We start from the raw sequence: 23,436 nt of genomic DNA, 5'->3' as shown, positions 1-23,436 counted from the left end.
ATTGTATACTTGGTTGCATGATGAAAAAAGCTGATCTACAAGCTCACAACACGTTGCATGAATACACTATATAGTAGTAAATTAAACCCTTTTGAGGAGTCCATCTACACTGGACATGCTGATGTTGATTTGATGTGGTGGTGGTTTTGCTCCAGGATGATATTACTGTGTACGTTCCTTAACGGTATATTTCCCAGGCGTTAGCTTCATTGGTGAGGTTCCACAGGTCCAGACGTCTCCTGGGCGTCTGCTACATCGTTGTCAAGGTAAACAGGGAGGGGCCCAGCAATGGAGTCTTAACTCTTTGACTGCCACACAATAACACATCATTTGCCACGCCACTGCCATCGATTTTCACTGAAGGGCTGTGTTTATTTTCTTCTTTTTTCTTATGCCAGGTGTCCTTACTGGTTGTCATGGAGATCGGTTTATTCCCACTCATCTGTGGCTGGTGGCTTGATATCTGCTCACTGGTAATTCAATCACTCACATCATCTGTTTAAGCACTTGAATCTAGTGTTGATTTTGACAGAAATGTTTTATTTAGTTTTAGTCATAGTCTTTTGAAAACAAATCGGTTTAGTTTTAGTCATATTTTAGTCGTCTGAAATGTTTTACTTTTTGTCTAATTTTATTTGACAAAATATCATAAGATTTTAGTCGACTAAAATGTTTTTTTTTTTAGTCTAGTTTTTATTTGTTGACGAAATTGTCAGTATATTTAGACATAGTTTTAGTCACCATAGCTTAGTTGTTATTTCGTTTTCTTAAGTGAAAAAAAGGTAGTCGACCAACATTTTCGTCAGTTTTAGTCGACAAAATCAACACTACTTGAACCATATTCTGGGGGGAACAACTCAGGTCCAGTTAACTACATTTTGAGGGTTTAAGTGTTTAACCTCGCTGACACATTTAATGATCATACACTATGTACTAGGTAGTGCCAAGTATGATGAAACCCTGAAATTAATGTACAGTACCTACAGTATATCTTATGGTAACCTGTCCCATCATGTCTCATTGTAGGAGATGTTTGATGCCACTCTGAAGGACAGGGAGCAGAGTTTTGACTCGGCTCCCGGTACCACCATGTTCCTCCACTGGCTGGTGGGCATGGTCTACGTCTTCTACTTTGCCTCCTTCATCCTTCTGCTCAGAGAGGTGAGTGTTGTTTCACCACCAGACACATTCCTGTACTAAAACACATCAACATGCTTCATGTTCAGAGTAGAACGTTATGACACCAGACACATTCCTGTACTAAAACACATCAACATGCTTCATGTTCAGAGTAGAACTTTATGACACCAGACACTTCCTGTACTAAAACACATCAACATGCTTCATGTTCAGAGTAGAACGTTATGACACCAGACACATTCCTGTACTAAAACACATCAACATGCTTCATGTTCAGAGTAGAACTTTATGACACCAGACACATTCCTGTACTAAAACACATCAACATGCTTCATGTTCAGAGTAGAACGTTATGACACCAGACACTTCCTGTACTAAAACACATCAACATGCTTCATGTTCAGAGTAGAACTTTATGACACCAGACACTTCCTGTACTAAAACACATCAACATGCTTCATGTTCAGAGTAGAACTTTATGACACCAGACACATTCCTGTACTAAAACACATCAACATGCTTCATGTTCAGAGTAGAACTTTATGACACCAGACACTTCCTGTACTAAAACACATCAACATGCTTCATGTTCAGAGTAGAACTTTATGACACCAGACACTTCCTGTACTAAAACACATCAACATGCTTCATGTTCAGAGTAGAACTTTATGACACCAGACACTTCCTGTACTAAAACACATCAACATGCTTCATGTTCAGAGTAGAACGTTATGACACCAGACACTTCCTGTACTAAAACACATCAACATGCTTCATGTTCAGAGTAGAACTTTATGACACCAGACACTTCCTGTACTAAAACACATCAACATGCTTCATGTTCAGAGTAGAACTTTATGACACCAGACACTTCCTGTACTAAAACACATCAACATGCTTCATGTTCAGAGTAGAACTTTATGACACCAGACACTTCCTGTACTAAAACACATCAACATGCTTCATGTTCAGAGTAGAACGTTATGACACCAGACACATTCCTGTACTAAAACACATCAACATGCTTCATGTTCAGAGTAGAACTTTATGACACCAGACACATTCCTGTACTAAAACACATCAACATGCTTCATGTTCAGAGTAGAACTTTATGACACCAGACACATTCCTGTACTAAAACACATCAACATGCTTCATGTTCAGAGTAGAACTTTATGACACCAGACACATTCCTGTACTAAAACACATCAACATGCTTCATGTTCAGAGTAGAACTTTATGACACCAGACACTTCCTGTACTAAAACACATCAACATGCTTCATGTTCAGAGTAGAACTTTATGACACCAGACACTTCCTGTACTAAAACACATCAACATGCTTCATGTTCAGAGTAGAACTTTATGACACCAGACACATTCCTGTACTAAAACACATCAACATGCTTCATGTTCAGAGTAGAACTTTATGACACCAGACACATTCCTGTACTAAAACACATCAACATGCTTCATGTTCAGAGTAGAACTTTATGACACCAGACACATTCCTGTACTAAAACACATCAACATGCTTCATGTTCAGAGTAGAACTTTATGACACCAGACACATTCCTGTACTAAAACACATCAACATGCTTCATGTTCAGAGTAGAACGTTATGACACCAGACACATTCCTGTACTAAAACACATCAACATGCTTCATGTTCAGAGTAGAACTTTATGACACCAGACACATTCCTGTACTAAAACACATCAACATGCTTCATGTTCAGAGTAGAACTTTATGACACCAGACACTTCCTGTACTAAAACACATCAACATGCTTCATGTTCAGAGTAGAACTTTATGACACCAGACACAAACCAAAGCCTGGCAATGTGGCTGGTACAACAACTGTCATTTATACTTAACCCATTAAGACCAGGAACGCATACTGTGTCATTTTAGATTTGTTGCTGTAGCCCTTATATTATACTTTGGGATATTCAGAAATAGCAGATATACAAGATAGTAGCGCGGCACAGAGTGCAACGATACAAGTTGTAGATCTGCTATTTTTGAAACATCTTGAACATTTTGTGCAAATCTTTGAATACATATACATTTTTTTAAACAACATTTTAACTCAAATCTTTGCTTCTGGAGGTCCCTGGAACAAAATATTTTTTACAAATGTTCGCTTTGAAAAATATATATTCAAAGATTTGCACACATTTTCACGATTTAAAATAAATAGTAGATCTACAAGCTCATAGCACGGCACTGGCTTTGCATATTTTTTGGCTATTGATTTTGTTGATAAAAACGTTCTTCAAAACATGTATAACATTACACAAAATATGTAACTTAAGTAGTTTTTCACCGAACGGGCTGCGTGATTGCAGCCTAATCTATACCGGATGTGACAAAAAGAACAGATCTACAAGCTCACAACGTCCTGCAGCGTGATGCGTAGTTAGTACATTTGGCATGAAATTTGGAATGAAATTATACCATTCTATATTCTATGCTTTAATTTTGCTACACTGCCTGTCTTTGGGCATTGCACATGTAAGAGACTCATTATTGCGCTGAATGATTCTTATATAGGCCTGGAAATTGGGTTAAATAATCTGGAAAAGTTTTGGAAATTCATTAGTGAAAGTGTGTGGGAACCCTGAACTCCAATTTACTTTGGCAGGTCCGACTAGGCTGATTACATTCTTGAAGGTTACTGTGGGGTAATTAACTCAAGGACTGAGGGACGGACGCAACAAAAACTCAATGTCTCTCTAAAGGCATCAGTTAACCCATTAAGACCGGGGGACGCATCTGTGTAATTTTCAAGATTTATTTGGCTATTCAAAAAATAGCAGATCTACAAGCTCATATCGCGGCACCGAGTGCCGCGATATGAGCTTGTAGATCTGCTATTTTTTGAAAAATCGTGAAAAATATGTACAATTCTTTGAATAATGTATTTTTAAAGCGAACATTTGTCACTCAAATCTTTGCTTCTGGGGATTCTACAAATGTCTTCTAAACAGTTTTTTTTTTTTTTAAATCGTGTTTGCTATAATATCAGTGGTTCTCAAAAAATATAAAAAATTTGGCCGTGGACCCCCATCTCAAAATATTTTGTTCCAGGGACCCCCCCAGAAGTTGTAGCAGAGTTAAAAAAACGTTCGCTTTAAAAATATATACAATATTCAAAGATTTGCGCACATTTTCATGATTTTTCAAAAATAGCAGATCTACAAGCTTGTAGATCTGCTATTTTTGAATAGCCAACGAAATCTGACAATGACACAGATGCGTTCCCGGTCTTAAAGGGTTAATGTCTTGATATCCTTTACCTTATCTCCTTCATCCTCCTGCCGGGGGGAGATCACGGACGGTAGAAAAAAACCTGCTAGCTGATTAAATGAAACCCTAATCTCAAGAGATAAAAGGAGGACATTATCGTCTGTACCCCGAACAGACACCAAACAATCATTGAGGTTGCAGAGAAAGAAAGTGGCACTTTGTCTTTACTTGACTTGCAAAGTTACATTAATATGTTGTCGTTTTTTTCCATAGGTGCTCCGGCCTGGTGTGCTATGGTTCCTGAGGAACCTTAATGACCCAGACTTCAACCCAGTCCAGGAGATGATCCACCTCCCTGTGTACAGACACCTCCGGAGGTTCCTTCTCTCTGTGGTCAGTTCTGTGTCTGTCTGTCTGTCTGTCTGTCTGTCTGTCTGTCTGTCTGTCTGTCTGTCTGTCTCTGTCTCAACCATGGTGGTTCATACACCAAATTCAACTCAAACAGTCTGATAAGGTGGATAATCACAATTTTATCTCTTTTCTGTTTACCTCACACACTGTAGTAATGTAATGTATGTGAAAGACAGCCAGAATCATGCAGGTATCTTAGACTCAATGCAGGGTAGCATGAAGCTATATCGTATTTGTAAGACATTTACTTGAATTTCACACACGCCTGAGAACAAGTACATTTATGGCAGACACTCTTGAGTTTAATTTTCACAGATTCATTTAGTTTTCCGTTTTTTTTTTAAAGGTAGAGTAAGTGATATTTTTGTTCGTTAAAACAACGTTTTTTTGTTAAAAGGTTAAAGCTCTATCTATATTATGATAGTAATCATTGCTATAGAGTGTTTGTTCAGTAACAGGAGTCTCCCTGGCTCTCCAGCTCTTTAATAAACAGAAAATACATGTTCAGTTAGGTGACAACATTTCAGCCCATCAGGAGAGAGTACCCATTTATCAGCTTAATTTTTATAGTGTTCAAATTGTGTCTGTTCATTTCTTTGTGTCATCACTTCCAATTCCACTTGTTTAATCTGTATCCTGACTGAGTTCTCTATCCTGATTGGATAAAATTGGTATCCTGACCTGAAAGAGCTGGAGAGACATGGAGACTCCGGTTACTGAACAAAACACTCTATAGCAATGATTACTATCAGAATATAGAGCTATTTAACACTTATTCTAACCAAAGAAAATCACTTACCCTACCTTTAACTCTGTGAAAAAATTGTACAAGTTTTTTTATTTAATTTAATCTGAGTATATTTAGTGATGATGTATGGCGGTATGCCCACTAGATTTATAGTTTATTTATAGCGTGTGTGTGTGTGTGTGTGTGTGTGTGTGTGTGTGTGTGTGTGGATCATTTTCAGGTGGTGTTCGGCTCCATAGTTCTGCTCATGCTGTGGCTTCCTGTCAGGATCATTAAGCTGTTCATGCCAGACTTCCTGCCGTACAACGTCATGCTCTACAGGTACTGGAGAAAAAATCTGATCTTCATTCAGTACTGATAGATTAACCCAGGAAAGGAAAAGAAAAAAAAAAAGATTTGTACCCACCCGAGCCATTTAGCATCCCCAAATTAATTATGTTGACTAATTTACAACTGGGGATGCTAAATCGTAAGCTGGCATCCTCAAGGCCTCAAGTGATATATTGGCAATTTTTGCATGTTCCATGGTCGTAAGCTTCCCACGGCGATGAAGAGATTATCGAGAATTGATCGTGCTTTCGTGCCATAGGGAATGATGAAACGCCATTTCTATAAAGCCCGGAACGCATCTGTGTCATTTTCAGCTTTCTTTGGCTAATCAAAAATAGCAGATCTACAAGCTCGCAGCGCGGCACCGAGTGCCCCGCTACGAGCTTGTAGATCTGCTATTTTTGGAGGAAAAAAAATCTTGAAAATGTTTGCAAATCTTCACAAATGTCTTCTAAATCCTAACAGTTTTCCTGAAAAACTTATGTTGCTATAATATCAGTGGCTCTCAAACTTTTTCATGTCAAGGACCCCCAAAATTTGGCCGCCGACCCAATCAAATTATGTTGTTCCAGGGACCCCCCAGAAGCAAAGGTTTGAGTTAAAAATGTTGTTTAAAAAAAATATACGTATTCAAAGATTTGCACGAATGTTCAAGATTTTTTCAAAAATAGCAGATCTGCAAGCTCGTAGCGCGGCACTCGGTGCCGTGCTACGAGCTTGTAGATCTGCTATTTTTGAATAGCCCAAAGTATAAAATAATGGTTCTTTCTCAAATCTAAAATGACACAGATTGAATGCATTAAACTAGGGCTGGGACTCGATTAAAAAAAATGTATCTAATTAATCGCATGTTTAATCGCATATCAATATTTGACCTGAGAAGCAATTTCTTTTCAGTTAAAACAGATTTTGGTATATGAGTGAATCAATGAGTTGAATACATAAGTTTAAGCAACAAAAAATAGTTCTGCACACAACCGTGTTTTTATCCACGCTTCCATCAAGAGAGTTTTTTAAATCTAAATTTCCCATCCACTGGGCCAAGCAAAGCAGTCTGATCGGCTTCTTGTCCCATTGCGTGCACTGGGGTGTGTTGGCTGTTGGTTGGTGCACTGGTATGATCGGTACGCCTGAAACTCGTCCAGTGAGAGGTTCTGTGGTGCATAAACTAAGCGCGATTAAAATGTGATTAATTTTTTTTAATCGCGTTAATTTTCTGTAATTAATTAATCTAAATGAATCAGTTAAAGTCCCAGCCCTACATTAAACATAATGAAGTGAACTAAGACGTTTCCTCGTCTTAGACGTTTTTATCTCCTGTCTCCTTATAGCGACGCCCCCGTCAGTGAGCTGTCCCTGGAGCTGTTGTTGCTGCAGGTGGTCCTGCCGGCGCTGTTGGAACAGGGTCACACACGCCAGTGGCTCAAACGCCTCGTCCACGCCTGGACCTTCACCGTGGGATACATGCTGTGAGTGATGAGTGCTGATTGTTGAGTGTTGATTTTGACAGCACATTTTCATTTAGTTCATTCATAGTCTTTTGAATAAAATTCCATTTAGTTTTAGTCACATTTTAGTCATCTGAAATGTTTTAGTTTTAGTTTAGTTTTAGTCGACTAAATATCATAAGATTATAGTCGACTAAATCTACAGTTGATTTAGTCGACTAAAATGTATATTGGCGGGCCTTCATGGCGTCGTAATGGCTGATTTTACACTTGGTTGCATGCTGAAAATAGCAGATCTACAAGCCCACAATGCGTCGCGTTGTGATCTATTGTAGATCTATTTTCAGAGCGCAACACTTGAGTGCAACCAAACATAAAATGACTTGTCTTTTAGTTCTACTGGATCTCTTTCTCCACTATAGTCCCTCACTAACATTTTAGTCTAGTTTTTATTTGTCTGTGATGAAATTGTCAATATATTTAGTCTTAGTTTTATTCATCGTAGCATCGTAGTTTTTATTTAGTTCTTAAGTTTGTGTCAGTGAAAAAAGGTAGTCGACTTTTTTTTTCATAGTTTTAGTCGACGAAATGAACACTGGTGCCACCCACCAAACCTTACAGCTATAGAGAATTCAGGATTTTGCACCATTTATTGCAACAAGTTACAGTTGTATTTGGCGTAGTCTTGCTTGGCCAGACTATTGTCTCCCACAATTTTCTATGATTCCGTCATACAGTCTGGAGCAACGGAAGCTCTGAAAATGACCAGAGGATAAAAGCGACTGCGACGCCTCCTCCCCGCTTCCGCTTCGTCTTTACGGTCGCGCAAATTTGTCCTTATATCGATCAAAAATAATTGAAGCATTATTTAGCTTGCTGCTTATCAGAAATGAAAATTCTAAAATAAAATGTATTTTAAAAAATATATATATTCGTGGGTAACCGGCTAACCGCCTTCCATTCCGACATCTCGCCACTCCGACTAGTGGCTTCCGCGTGCGGTTAAGGTTAGGGTTAGGGTTAGGTATAGGGTTCGTTAACGTCGGAAAGGCGACATGTAACCATATTCGTGAATGGAAATTACTTAACCCATTAAGACCTGGAACTGTGTCATTTTTAGATTTGAGCTAAAAAGCATTATTTTACACTTTGGGCTATTCAAAAATAGCAGATATACAAGCTCATAGCGCGGCACCGAGTGCCGCGCTACGAGCTTGTAGATCTGCTATTTTTGAAAAATCGAGAAAATGTGTGGAAATCTTTGAATATCTATATTTTTATAGCGAATATTTTTAACTCAAATCTTTGCTTCTGGGGGTCCCTCCCTGGAACAAAATATTTTGATGGGGTCCGCGGCCAAATACATATCATTTTGGGGGTCCTTGACATGAAATAAGATTGAGCACCACTGATATAGAAACATACGTTTTTCAGAAAACTGTTGAGATTTAGGAGACATGTAGAATCGGCTTCAGGTCTCAATGGGTTAAAGGATACCTACTGCTGGTGTTATGATTATCTTTTATTCCAACCACGTAATCCATCATGGTGAAACAATACTTCATTTTGTCTAGAAAGACGTATAGTACTGCTGTAAAGTGCTCTGACATACTTCAGTAATCACACTAAAGTTCTTCTATTCCCGAGGCTCACTGTGTGTGTGTGTGTGTGTGTGTGTGTGTGTGTGTGTGTGTGTGTGTGTGTGTGTGTGTGTGTGTGTTTCCTCCATAGTGATCTGCACTCGTACCTGCTGGGCGACCATGACGACGAAGACAACCAATTCATCAACAACAACAACAACAACAACCCTCCCGGTCGCCATAACAACAACGGAGTCCCCGGCGGCCTAGGGGAGGGTCTTCACGCGGCCCACCAGGCCATCCTGCAGCAGGGCGGGCCCGTGGGCTTTCAGCCTTACTACAGACCTATCAACTTCCCCGTCAAGGTGAGTGACAGCTTGGTGACAGCTAATGATGTAAGTGGTAGATGTTTAACCCATTAAGACCGGGAACGCATCTTTGAATTTTTTTATTTTGCTGGCTATTCAAAAATACAGACAGAGTGCCGCGCTAACAGAGCTTGCAGATCTGTTATTTGAAAAATTGTGAAAATGTGTGCAAATCTTTGAATATATATCTATTTTTTAAAGCGAACATTTGTAAAATATTTTGTTCCAGTGACCCCTCAGAAGCAAAGATTTAAGTTAAAGATGTTTGCTTGAAAAAATATATATATATTCAAAGATTTGCAAAAATGTTCAAGATTTTGCAAAAATAGCAGATCTACAAGCCCGTAGCTTTATGAGTTTGTAGATCTGCTATTTTTGAATAGCTAAATAAATCTAAAGTGACACAGATGCGTTCCTGGTCTGGGTTAACCACTTAAACCCTATAGAGTTTTTTTCCCCCGTCTACACCAATTCATTTTCTGGGGGAATATTAGCCAAAAAATAGCCAATCTACAAGCTCACAACGGGTCAAAGCGAGCCGAGTTGTGTGAGCTGTGAGCTTGTAGATCGGCTATATTTTGGCTAATATTCCCCCAGAATATGAATGCTGGGGTTCAAGTGGTTAGTTCAGTATATAATTATATTAATTTAGGACTAGGACTCAACAAACCGGGATCAGCATTGGACAAAAAAAATCTGGCAGCAGTGGTCGGGCTCTAGGAAAAAAAACATATTTGATTTATTTTCAGTGTCAAATGAAAGCTTCTGTCAATAGTTTGTGTGAACATACATACACTTGGTATGTGCAGGATTATTCTGAATGGCAGTAAAATTGTGAGTTTTCTCACGCAGCCATCGAATTTGCTTTTGAATTCAAATGCCAACATTTGAAGTGGCAGACAGTCTTCTTCTTTGAATGACTAAGCCCACGTTATCATAGCAGAGCATGAATGCTTCATGAGTAAGTGCTGCTGTTGGGCTGGTGGCATGATCCAGCATGAAAAGCAGACCGCGTGTGAAACTGTTTGAGCAAAACCAGTTTTCTATAAAGCCTTCATTCACTCAGTTATTTTAACCCATTAAGATCTGAGGTGATTCTTTAAAAAAAATCTAAAACCTAACAGTTTTTTGAAAAAAATATAAAAAATATTTTTTCACGATTTTTTCAAAAATAGCAGATCTGCAAGCTCATAGCGCGGCACTCGGTGCCGCGCTATGAGCTTGTAGATCTGCTATTTTTGAATAGCCAAAGAAATCTAAAGTGACACAGATGCGTTCCAGGTCTTAATGGGCTAATACCAGCTGGAGTGATTTTGAAATGCAGTGTTATTCATCTATCTGGGACGAAATGATACCCCTTGAAATGCATGATTCGGTTACACTTGCTATGCATCCCATGTCTATGATGCATTATAAACATACTTATAATGTATTATAATAATCCGTATTATAACACTGTATAATTGCCAGACCCAAGGGGTTGGCCTACATGAGGCTTTGTCCCCCTTTCGTCCATACATGGGCATAAAAGTCTGTCCCCCTTTCGTCCATACATGGGCATAAAAGTCTGTCCCCCTTTCGTCCATACATGGGCATGAAAGTCTGTCCCCCTTTCGTCCATACATGGGCATGAAAGGGAATTTATTCTGGGTCTGGCAGAACCAGGTCTCCTGGTCTTGTTATAGTTAATAACTCATTAATGCTCATAATGCTTTGACCCACATCGAGAGACATTGAGAGACATTCATTATTCATTATGAAGCATTCTATAATGACTTATAAGATCAACTATTATAATTGTCTCTATAGTCTTTCAAAGCAACAAATGACCACTTATAGCGACTTATAATGACAGTATAATGGATTTTAACAGTGATTACCATGCATAGCGCGGCACTCGGTGCCGCGCTATGAGCTTGTAGATCTGCTATTTTTGAATAGCCAAAGTGTAAAATAATGCTTTTTAGCTCAAATGAAAATGTGAGACAGATGCTTCTTCAGGTCTTAATGGGTTAATGTCCCTCAAATGTAGACGATACCATTTGTGAAAATACTAAAATCATGTTGTAAAGTATCATACAGAATTAAAATGTAGTGTCATGTGTTGTTTTATTGGAGGAAAGTGTTTGTTGGTGTACTGTATATCTTGCTTTGGAACAAAACTTTGTATGTCATGCAACATTTAGTTTATGGAGCACTCTCTTATCAAGACACATCAATTAATGTGATAGCTCAGTAATTGGAATGCTCCCAGATAAATGGCTCTGTGTTTTTCCTAATGGTTTTACGGCCTTAAAGAACTCATGAAGGCTTGTTTTATTTTCCTCTAGATCCTACTGCTGGTCGTCTTCATGTGTGTGACGTTACTGCTGGCCAGTCTTACATGCCTTACCCTGCCAGGTGAGAGAGAGATGCACACACACGCACGCACGCACACACACACACACACACACACACACACACACACACACACACACACACACACACACACACACACACACACACACACACACACACACACACACACACACACACACACACACTGATGATGATAGTAATCATCGCATTATTACATCTCAGAGGCTAATATTGTACTAATTGTAAATATTGTAATATTGTACTCCACTGCAATTATTTGAACACTATAGTTACTAGTTAACTAGTATTATCACTAAACATACATTAACCACTTCAGCCCTATAGATGCTTTGGCCCTTTGAAAATAGCCGATCTACAAGCTCACAGCGACGCATTGTGAACTTGTTGATCTGCTATTTCCAAAATATTTTTATACGTTTGAACATCTGAAATGGGACATTCTGCATAATGAGTACTTTTACTTTTGGTATTTTAACACTTGAGGTGCCAGAGGTTTATTAAAAAAATGTACGTTGAGTGCCTGGATTTTTAACCATTTTTTAACCTTTTTCAAGTAGTCACAAAATATTTTCAGTGATCATCGTCCTCACGGTGCACGCACGCACCCACACACACACACACACACACACACACACACACACACACACACACACACACACACACACACACACACACACACACACACACACACACACACACACACACACACACACACAGAGGAATGGAGCGGTCTGATTAATAGCTCACTGCTTTCTCCTCATCCTCCCTCCTCTCCCATCCATCTCTCCCTCTCTCACACACTCTGTGATTTCTGCACCTCCTTTCTTCTCCTCCATTCCATCCTCCTCTCATCTCATTTCATCTCCTTCCCCCAGCTCTCTCATCCTGCTCCTCCACATCTCTGCTCCTTTCTGTCTGTGTATTAGATGTGTGTTTGTGTATTAAATGTTATTGATCACATGGAGGAATTGGGTCATTGCAGCAGCAAAAGGAATATTATATGATATGGTTAGAAAATGCATCACTTCATCTTCCAGTGAAGTCTGTGGAACATTGACTATATTCACATTATCATATTGTATCTATAGCGATCAAATAAGCAAATCATTAACTGCTGGCATGGTGTAGATAGGGCTGTTACGATTACAAATTTAAGTTGACGATTAATTGTCCGTCAAATAATTGCGATTTACGATTTAATTGTGTGTTTGGCGTTGGACATTGGAACATTATGAATACATGTTTTATTTCTGTTTGCCTTTGAGGCTTCGTAATCAAAAATTGCACCGGGGCAAATATGACACATAACTTAAATATACAGAGACATTATTGACACATTTAATAATTTTATACATGTAAAAAAAAAAAGCAGAAATAGCTGATCTACAAGCTTACAACGCGTCACGAAGTGACATTTTGATATTTTTTGGTTAAAACAAAAAGTATTTTGTTAAAAGGTTAAAATACTATATTCTGATAGTAATCATTGCTATAGAGTGTTTTTTCAGTAACAGATGTCTCTCTGTCTCTCCAGCTCTTTAATAAACAGAAAATAAATTTTTCGGTAGGTGTCAATATCTCAGCCAATCAGGTGAAAGTACCCATTTTAAGGTTAATTTGTATAGTGTTCCAGTTCCAATTTTGTCTGCTCATTTCTTAGTGTCATCACTTCCAATTTCACTTGTTTAATCTGTATCCTGATTGAGTTCTCTGTCCTGATTGGATAAAATTGGAAATGAAACTGAAACTGAAACGAAAATGCATTTTCTGTTTAATAAAGAGGTGGAGAGACAAGGAGACTCCTTTTACTGAACAAACACTCTATAGCAATGATTACTATCAGAATATAGAGCTATTTAACAATTATTTTAACCAACGCAAATCACTTACCCTACCTTTAATATTTGAAAATGTGTGAACATTTTTCAACACGGAAACGATTATAACTATTATCAAAAATGATTGAGATTAGACGATTATGTAAAAATTGTGACAGGCCTATAGGTGTAGTTGTTCAGATGATGTTCAGACTCATTGGACACAAATAGAGGAACAGATCTTGTGCTGTCAAGTTGTGTGTATGTATTGTACTATGTATGCGCTATCTTTTAGGGCTACTACTAGCCATTATTCTACTGATTTCACTTTTTAAGTTATTTGTATAATGAAGAAGTTTTTTCTTTTTCTTTTCTCTTATTATTGAACATCACTTTAACCACTTATGCCCTATTGTATACTTAAAAATAGCAGATCTACAAGAGCACGTTTTACTATTTTTGAAATGTGTTGAAACGTTTCACCTGTAATGACATGGCCATCATAGGGATCGAAGGTTACTCATCAATTATCGTATAAAATGATCCGTTATCGATTAAATCGATTAGTTTGATGAAACTGTTGTTTTATCCCCACTACCTTTCTAATCTGCCTGTTCCCCTTCCTTCCAGTGTCTGCGGGTCGCTACCTGATGTCCTTCTGGATGGGCGGGGCCAAGGTCCATGAGCTGTACACGGCGGCCAGCGGCCTCTACGTGTGCTGGCTGTCCATACGGGGCATCACCGTGCTGCTGGCCTGGATGCCCCAGGGACCCAACATGATCTGGATCAAAGTGCACGAGTGGACGCTCATGGTAACGTTACTGCACACCACTAGGGCTGTCGCCCTTATACATTTAACCCATTAAGACCTGGAACGGTGTCATTTTTAGATTTGAGCTAAAAAAAACATTATTTTACACTTTGGGCTATTCAAAAATAGCAGATATACAAGCTCATAGCGCGGCACCGAGTGCCGCGCTATGAGCTTGTAGATCTGCTATTTTTGAAAAATCGTGAAAATGTGTGCAAATCTTTGAATATATATATTATATATATATATTTTCAAAGCGAACATTTTTAACTGAAATCGTTGCCTCTGGGGGTCCCTGGAACAACATATTTTGATGGGGGTCGGCGGCCAAATACATATCATTTTGGGGGTCCTTGACATGAAAAAGATTGAGCACCACTGATATAGAAACATACGTTTTTCAGAAAACTGTTGAGATTTAGGAGACATGTAGAATCGGCTTCAGGTCTCAATGGGTTAAGTTGATGATTATATTCTCACAAATAATCGTAATTAACGATTTTAATTGTGTTTTTTTTGGCATTGAACATTGGAAAGGGTTTCATGGTCCTGAGGGTTGATAAACCTGCTCCAACTGTTAAGTTAGAGCAGGTTTTCATGTGAGGACATGAAAACCACAAACACTAGAATGACATGTTTTTTTCCTATCATGCGTTATAACAAGAAGAATTAACAATTTAGGCATTTAGCAGACACTCTTAATCCATAGCGACTTGCAGTAAGCAAGGACAACAACAAGATAATACATCAAATGCATAGAAATAGTCATCTAACATATAAAGTAATACATAAGTAAACCATTAATCTAATATTAAAGGTAGGGTAAGTGATATTTTCTGGTTAAAACAAAAAGTATTTTGTTAAAAGGTTAAAATACTATATTGTGATAGTAATCATTGCTATAGAGTGTTTTTTCAGTAACAGATGTCTCTCTGTCTCTCCAGCTTTTTGATAAACAGAAAATAAAATTTTCGGTAGGTGTCAAAATCTCAGCCAATCAGGAGAAAGTACCCATTTTTAAAGCTTAATTTGTATAGTGTTCCAGTTCCAATTTTGCCTGCTCATTTCTTAGTGTCATCACTTCCAATTTCACTTGTTTAATCTGTATCCTGATTGAGTTCTCTGTCCTGGTTGGATAAAATTGGAACTGAAACTGAAACTGAAACGAAAATGCATTTTCTGTTTTATAAAGAGCTGGAGAGACAAGGAGACTCCTTTTACTGAACAAACACTCTATAGCAATGAGTACTATCACAATATAGAGCTATTTAACACTTATTTTAACCAATGCAAATCACTTACCCTACCTTTAACTAATACATACGTAAACCAAGAACCTATCATCAGCCTGTACATTGAAAAACACACACACACTATAGGATGCCAGGTCAACAATGACCTGGCATCTGTCTACATAACACGCTATCTAAGTTACATTTTAGCCTTTGCACAAGCCTGCAAGGTTGTCAAGGCTATGTTAAGTGCTAAGCTAAGTTCTGACCCTGTGTGTGTGTGTGTGTGTGTGTGTGTGTGTGTGTGTGTGTGTGTGTGTGTGTGTGTGTGTGTGTGTGTGTGTGTGTGTGTGTGTGTGTGTGTGTGTGTGTGTGTGTGTGTGTGTGTGTGTGTGTGTGTGTGTGTGTGTGTGTGTGTGTGTGTGCTGTAGATCGTGAAGACGGTGGCGGTGGCAGTGCTGTTAGCCGGAGTGATTCCTCTTCTGTTGGGTCTGCTGTTTGAGCTGGTCATCGTGGCTCCTCTCAGAGTCCCTCTGGACCAGACACCTCTCTTCTATCCCTGGCAGGTAGGACTGTGTGCGACTTGATTTCTTTACACACACACACATTTTATCAGGCGGCAAAACACAACACTTTTTCCCCCCTCCTTTTTAACACATTGACTGCCTGAATTATTTTCACTGCCTATTGTTATTCATGCCAGAGATTTTTCAATGAAAAAAAAAAAAGTACTCAGGAGCCGAGATACAAAATTTTAAAGTTTTAAGTTAACAAGGAAGTGGATGAGAGTAAAGATCTTCGAAAATTCATATCTCCTTGGTCTTTGGGTCAAATAAAAAAAAAAATGATTTTTTTTTTTTTTTGCTAAAATCGAGTTAACTCGATCTTGGCAGGCAAGTGATGTAAAGCTAATATCGAGTTAACTCGATCTAGGCAGTCAATGTGTTAAAGACCGGGAACGCATCTGTGTCATTTTAAGATGTCTTTGGCCATTCAAAAAAATTGCAAATATACAAGCTAATAGCGTTGTTTTAAAGTGACATTTTTTAACTCAGATATGTGCATTTCGGGGTCTCTGGAACAACATATTTTGAGATGGGGGTCCGCGGCCAAATACATATCATGGTTCTTGACATGGAAAAGTTGGAGCACCACTGATATAGCTCCACAAGTTTTTTCAAAAAACTGTTAGGATTTAGAAGACATTTGTAGAATATTATGTTCAAAGATTTGCAAAACAATTAACGTTTTTGCAAAAAATAGCATATCTACAAGCTCATAGCGCGGCACTCGGTGCCACGCTATGAGCTTGTATATATGCTATTTTTGAATAGCCAAAGACATCTAAAAATGACACGAATGCGTTCCCGGTCTGAATGGGCTAAAGGGAACATTTACAGGCTGACAGTCAAAGATAATAAACCTGTGTCTTTGATGGTGTGTGTTGCAGGACTGGGCTCTGGGCGTGCTACATGCCAAAATCATCGCTGCCATCACTCTCATGGGGCCTCAGTGGTGGCTCAAAACAGTCATTGAGCAGGTAAGAGCGGTTAAGAACTTCAAAATGTCCATCTGTCTCATTGTTTGGGTGTCCTTGAAGATCTGTCGGCCATGATAATGATATTTTAAAAGCAAGGATTGAGTGTTGAGTGTCAGAAGCATAATCCCATTTATTGTCGTCAAGCCTTCCTTTTAGGATATTCTCAAAAACGTCTTGTGAGAAAGTGTCAACGCCTCCCCTTAGTGTTTGTTAGTCATTCTAGTGCAAAGTAAGGTTGGACGATTGGATGAGTCCAGTCGTCGAATGTTTCTATTAGGCGTTTTGGACGATATTTGTCATTTTATTTTGCTAAATAAATGTAATGTATAATGCCTCCTCGAGAATTAAACTCTCTCTTCAAATATAGCCAGATTAAATGTAAAGCGCAATACAAAGCGTGCACAAAATGTTAATCAATTTGAGCCATTCTAGTAATGATTGATGATGATGAAGGCACGCTCTTGTTGCGCTTATTTCCGACGAGTCTAGGCTACAGAACTCAGTCCCCTCCCCGGTAGGTAGGCTACTGAATGGAGTGGAGGAGAGCAGAGGAAAGAGGCAATTACTTTTGCTTTCCCAGTTGTCTGTTTATAAGCTACTGTACGTTGGATGATAGCTGTATATATATTTATATATTAAAAACTACAGCTCTAGTTTCTGTAAATCCTTGCTGTGCATTTCCAAGCTTGATGACGCAGGAACGCATGTCCCCCCCACCCCCACTTCATTCTTAACTTGTGCTGTCAAGTGTGGATATTAAAACTTGTGTCAGCTTATGTTTATATCACCAGTCAATCAATGCCATTTGAAATGTGAATTCACTCGCGACACATCTCGTGTTTGCGAGTCCCTTTAGTCACAGGGGAGGGCAGCCCGGGCGGGTGATTTATCCCGCAGCAGCATGGATTATTATTTGTCCGAATAATATTGTTGCTGTAAACTGAGGTAGGCTTCTCTGCTTCAACTTCACTTCATCTCCTAGCCTGTGATCTTAGCTTAGTCCTAAAAGAACATCCTATGGAAGTGATCTGTTGTACAATTCTTTGTTGTCTACACAGGTTTTGGTCAGTGAGAGAGTGAGACAGGTGCATGTCAGCAGAAATACAGTCATGCCGTCTCATCTCGGTTTGTTCATTGACAGTGTGCAGTCACGTTACTATTGTAACCTAACACTGCACGTGTTACAGCCGCAAGTATACTTCGACGTACAACGGGGTCATGCGCCGAAAATAGCAGATCTACAAGCTCACAAAGTGACGCGTTGTGAGCGTGTAGATTTTTGACACGCGACCCGCTGTACGGCAAAGTATAACTCGAGCTTAAAGGACTGTGGAGCTGTTCTCACATTATTGCATTTCTAGCGCGAACATATCGGCAATCGGCGATATGTTTTCTGATGGTACAGAATCCAATTGAAGTTAATTGGAATGTATTTGAAATGAGCCTGTGTTTTTTCTTTCCCCCTGTAGGTCTATGCCAACGGTATCCGTCACATTGACCTGCATTTCATCGTGCGGAGGCTGGCCGCCCCGGTCATCGGTGTGCTGCTGCTGTCCCTGTGTCTGCCCTACACCATCTCTATGGGGATAGTTCCTCTGCTGGGTGAGTCTATGTTCACTTAACTCTAACTCTACACCTAACTCTACACCATCTCTGTGGGGATAGTTCCTCTGCTGGGTGAGACTGTGTTCACTTAACTCTAACTCTACACCTCTAACCCTCTACACCATCTATATGGGGATAGTTCCACTGCTGGGTGAGACTGTGTTCACTTAACTCTAACTCTACACCATCTCTATGGGGATTGTTCCTCTGCTGGGTGAGACTGTGTTCACTTAGCCCATTAAGACCTGGAATTGTGTCATTTTTAGATTTGAGCTAAAAAGCATTATTTTACACTTTGGGCTATTCAAAAATAGCAGATATACAAGTTCATAGCGCGGCACCAAGTGCCGCGCTATGAACTTGTAGATCTGCTATTTTTGAGAAATCTTGAAAATGTGTGCAAATCTTTGAATATATATATATATTTTTAAAGCGAACAATTTTTAACTCAAATCTTTGCCTCTGGGGGTCCCTGGAACAAAATATTTTGATGGGGGTCCGCGGCCAAATGCATATCATTTTGGGGGTCCTTGACATGAAAAAGATTGAACAGCACTGATATAGAAACATACACGTTTTTCAGAAAACTGTTGAGATTTAGGAGACATGTAGAATCGGCTTCAGGTCTCAATGGGTTAAAATCATTACCACATGTAGACATACTCTGTTACAAGTAAATAGCCTCATATTCAGAATTTACTTTAGTAAAAGTACAACAGTATTGGCATCAAAATATACTTAAAGTACCAAAAGTAAAAGTAGTCATTATGCAGAATGTCCCATTTAAAGTTTTCAAAATGTATACAAAATCTTTTGTGTTGTTATGTCACAACATGATCATAATCAAAGACAGACTTTAGGCTGTTTATAAGTTGATTTGATGTAAACACTAAAGAAGTAGGTTTGAGACTTTTATCAAGTCTAGACATTCTAATCAGACGTTTCGTGGTTTTACAACAAGCTCCACTTGAGCTTTGGTCGTGGAGTGAACGAAAGATAAAGCACCTGAAGATGATGAATCTGCAAGAACTCATTTCTGACCCAAAACTGATGCAGCAGTTTTTTGCAGCACACAAATTAATACCGTAACCCTTTAAGACCGGGAACGCATCTGTGTCATTTTAGATTTCTTTGGCTATTCAAACATAGCAGATATACAAGCTCATAGCGCGGCACTGTAGATCTGCTATTTTTTTTTAAGTAAATCGTGAAAATGTGTGCAAATCTTTGAATATATAATACACATTTTTAACTCAAATCTTTGCTTCTGGTGGTCCCTGGAACAAAATATTTTGAGATGGGGGGGGGGGGGGGGGGGGCTCCGCAGTCAAATACATGTGTGAGTCCTTGACATGAAAAAGGTTTGAGAACCACTGATAGCAACAGAAGTTTCTTTTTTTTAACTGTCAGGATTTAGAAGACATTTATAGAATCCCCCAGAAGCAAAGATTTGAGTTACAAATGTTCGCTTTAAAAAATATATATATTCAAAGATTTGCACACATTTTCTTGATTTTTCCCAAAAAATTGCAGATCTACAAGCTCATAGCGCGGCACTCGGTGCCGTGCTATGAGCTTGTATATCTGCTATTTTTTTTAATAGCCAAAGAACTCTATAAGATGACACAAATGCGTATCCGGTCTTAATGGGTTGATATCTAAAGGAGAAAGACCCTTTTGTTTTGTGTTGAGTCCTTTTTGGCATTTACAGCTGGTGCTTACATTTCATGAAATGACGTCAATGTGAACGAAGCCTTCTTCTCTGTTTCTTTCTATTTTCATTTGATCTCCTCCATAAACCTCTTCCCCTACTGTGTGTGTGTGTGTGTGTGTGTGTGTGTGTGTGTGTGTGTGTGTGTGTGTGTGTGTGTGTGTGTGTGTGTGTGTGTGTGTGTGTGTGTGTGTGTGTGTGTGTGTGTGCAGGCGTGCAGACAGACATGCAGACCCTGGTTGAGAGGAGGATCTATCCGTTCCTGTTGATGGTGGCCATCCTGCTGGCCGTGCTGTACTTCCAGATACGTCAGTTCAAGCGCCTGTACGAGCACATCAAGAATGACAAGTCAGTACAGTAATCACACACACACACACACACACACACACACACACACACACACACACACACACACACACACACACACACACACACAACCAACCAACCACAGTGGTTATAATCGTGGTGGAATAGTAACACTAGATGAGCGTGAAGCTTGAATACACAGTTCTGTGTACCATAATGTTAACCCTTGACAGCGAGAAGTAGCTTCATGGCTCATTCTCCTGCAAGGAATACATCTTGGTATGAGTAGTAGAGTTGTAGATTCAGGAGGCAAGGAAGGAAAGAGTTCAATCCCAATAAGGGCATTTTCTGTCTCCCCAGTTAACTATTTATATTGGTGTTAATCTCTCAAGAACAGATTCTGCACTGCGTTGGAATCTGTCCTGAAGGTTCGTCAGAACGTGTACACACTGTGTGGGAGTGGGCGTGGCTTCAGATCAGGAAGCAGGCCGCGCTTTACCCAATCAAATGTAGTGGCCGGGATTCACGTGTCCGTCGATCCTTCCGTTCTGGAAACTAACCGAAACTAATTTAACAATAGCGTCCGCGGAGCAGACAAAACCACAGAAAGATATTCACATTTTAACTTACTCTTTCATCATAGAAACAAGTGGGCTTATAACCAAAACCATCCATGTTCTCTGGGAGAAGTGGTGTTAGTGTTCCGTGTAGAAATATTGTTAGTGGGAATGAAAACATAGTCGCACCACCCGGAAGTGGAGCGCTGAAGGCAGACTTAAACCCCGGTTTCCTTGCGCACATGTGCTGCGTCGTCATTGTCCCAGAGTATCACTGAGGAGGAACGAACAGCAGAGGTCGCTGTTTTTCCTTTTCAGTTGTCTCTGGGTTCCGAGATTGTATTGGTGTTGGTTTTGTCCCTTATGGTGTTCATAAGTATTATGTATTTATTGCATATTATGTATTTATATATTTGCATATGATGATGTCAGTTATGGTTGCTAAGGCATCCTCTGATGTGTAATGCATCCATTCATTGGTCAAAATCACTTGATTGCCACCCACAAACTGTGTTTAAAGAGTGACTAATAATCACCCTGAGTGTTAAGACCCTGTTGAAGACCCCCAAGTGTCGAAACGCGTCGGTCAGCTGTTGCCTTGCTCATCTGTTAAATCAATTATAAATGTTTTCACCTGAAGATGGAGTGCCTCAGTGTTTTTTCCTCTATAGTCTGCCTCACCACAAGCAGAACTTTGGGGTCCTTTTGGTTCAATCCCAATACATTTCCAGATTGCATCCCCAGTAATCAGATTACTCTCTTGTCTCTCTCTCTACCATTCTAGGTACTTGGTGGGCCAGCGGCTGGTGAACTACGAACGCAAGGTGGCCAGGATCGCCAGCCCTGCCTCATACAACACCTCCTCCTAGGGCTAGACGACGGGTCTGGTCTGGTCTGGTACGGTACCTCTACCCCCCCACAGGAGCAGAAGACAAGGATCAGCTCCTCCTCCTACGTACCTCCTCCTCCTCCTTTTGGATGTGCAGGTAGAACGATGCACTGAGGTGAGGGAGGAACCAGATGAAGGGTTTTAAGAGGCGAATGAATACACTAAACACTGACGAGCTGCCAAACGTATTTGAAAGCAAGCAGAACATCTTGGAACTTCTTGAGCATATTGTTGAACTTAACAGTACATGCCCCCCGAGAACGTGTTCATTTCACCCATTCAACCCGGGTAGCGCACCTGTGCCATTTTTAAGATTTCTTTGGCTATTCAAAAATAGTAGATCTACAAGCTCATAAGCTCTAGATCTACAAGCTCACAAGCTCATAAGCTTGTAGAGCTGCGATTTTTGAAAAAATCGTGAAAATGTGTGCAAATCTTTGAATATTTATATTTTTTTAAGCGAGCATTTGTAACTCAAATCTTTGCTTCTGGGGGGTCTCCCTGCAACAAAATATTTTACAAATGTTAAAAATATATATATTCAAAGATTTCCAGAGATTTTGATCTACAAGCTCATAGCTCGGCACCGAATATATCTGCTATTTTTGAATTGCCCAAAGACATACTAAAATGACCAGAGATGCGTTCCCGGTCTTAATGGATATAACATATTCAGCCCCAACTGCCGTTATATATCGCGATGTATATAATAATTCAGTAAGGGAAGCACGGTTGGAAGCTGGGGATAAGTCGAGCGAAACCTTTACCTCGTTGTTGTTGTGCTTCCGCTTTGAAGATTTATTTGGGCTCTTTGTGTCCTTTTGAGCTCTCCTGACACTTAAAGTGACATTGATTAGAGCGCCGCTGCGCAGGAAGGAGGCGAGGAAAGGAACCCATGGATATTTTGCATTATAATGGCAACGCTTCAGAGGCCAGTTGCACCACCTCGCGCTAAGTTCAAACTTAGCCTAGTTATAGCTTAAACACATTCAATGCAGAGACACATCTCTTGTCATTTTAGATTTCTTTGGCTATTCCAAAATAGCAGATCTACAAGCTCATGGCGCGGCACCGAGTGCCGCGCCATGAGCTTGTAGATCTGCTATTTTTTTTTTAATCGTGAAAATGTGTGCAAATCTTTGAACATATTGAATATATGTATTTAAAGATTTGCACAATGTTTCACATAAAAAAAAAAAAAAAACAGATCTACAAGGCGCTATGAGCTTGTATATCTGCTATTTTTGAATAGCCAAAGAAATCAAAAAATGACAGAGATGCTTTCCCGGCTAAATGGGTTATAAATGGCTTT

At 39.5% G+C, this 23,436-nt stretch overlaps 1 protein-coding gene across 1 annotated transcript in view; it reads left to right on the top strand.

The window, feature by feature from the left end:
• The window catches only part of LOC311046355 (E3 ubiquitin-protein ligase MARCHF6-like), a 48,426-nt gene extending 25,298 nt beyond the window's left edge, over positions 1 to 23,128 (top strand). Inside the window, exons 13-26 of the mRNA XM_084058608.1 lie at positions 198 to 266; positions 399 to 473; positions 1,027 to 1,161; positions 4,666 to 4,785; positions 5,772 to 5,872; positions 7,213 to 7,350; positions 9,061 to 9,274; positions 11,608 to 11,677; positions 14,104 to 14,285; positions 15,948 to 16,082; positions 16,967 to 17,056; positions 18,526 to 18,658; positions 20,585 to 20,720; positions 22,020 to 23,128. Of these exons, the coding sequence (XP_083914734.1) occupies positions 198 to 266; positions 399 to 473; positions 1,027 to 1,161; positions 4,666 to 4,785; positions 5,772 to 5,872; positions 7,213 to 7,350; positions 9,061 to 9,274; positions 11,608 to 11,677; positions 14,104 to 14,285; positions 15,948 to 16,082; positions 16,967 to 17,056; positions 18,526 to 18,658; positions 20,585 to 20,720; positions 22,020 to 22,104 (1,683 nt within the window). The 3' untranslated portion in view covers positions 22,105 to 23,128. The remainder of the gene's footprint in view (positions 1 to 197; positions 267 to 398; positions 474 to 1,026; positions 1,162 to 4,665; positions 4,786 to 5,771; positions 5,873 to 7,212; positions 7,351 to 9,060; positions 9,275 to 11,607; positions 11,678 to 14,103; positions 14,286 to 15,947; positions 16,083 to 16,966; positions 17,057 to 18,525; positions 18,659 to 20,584; positions 20,721 to 22,019) is intronic.
• The last annotated feature ends 308 nt before the right edge of the window (positions 23,129 to 23,436 follow it).

This window comes from Gymnoscopelus microlampas, assembly GCF_963454915.1.
Source record: "Gymnoscopelus microlampas genome assembly, chromosome: 5".
NCBI lineage: Eukaryota > Metazoa > Chordata > Actinopteri > Myctophiformes > Myctophidae > Gymnoscopelus > Gymnoscopelus microlampas.
This window is presented reverse-complemented; position numbering and strand designations above follow the sequence as displayed.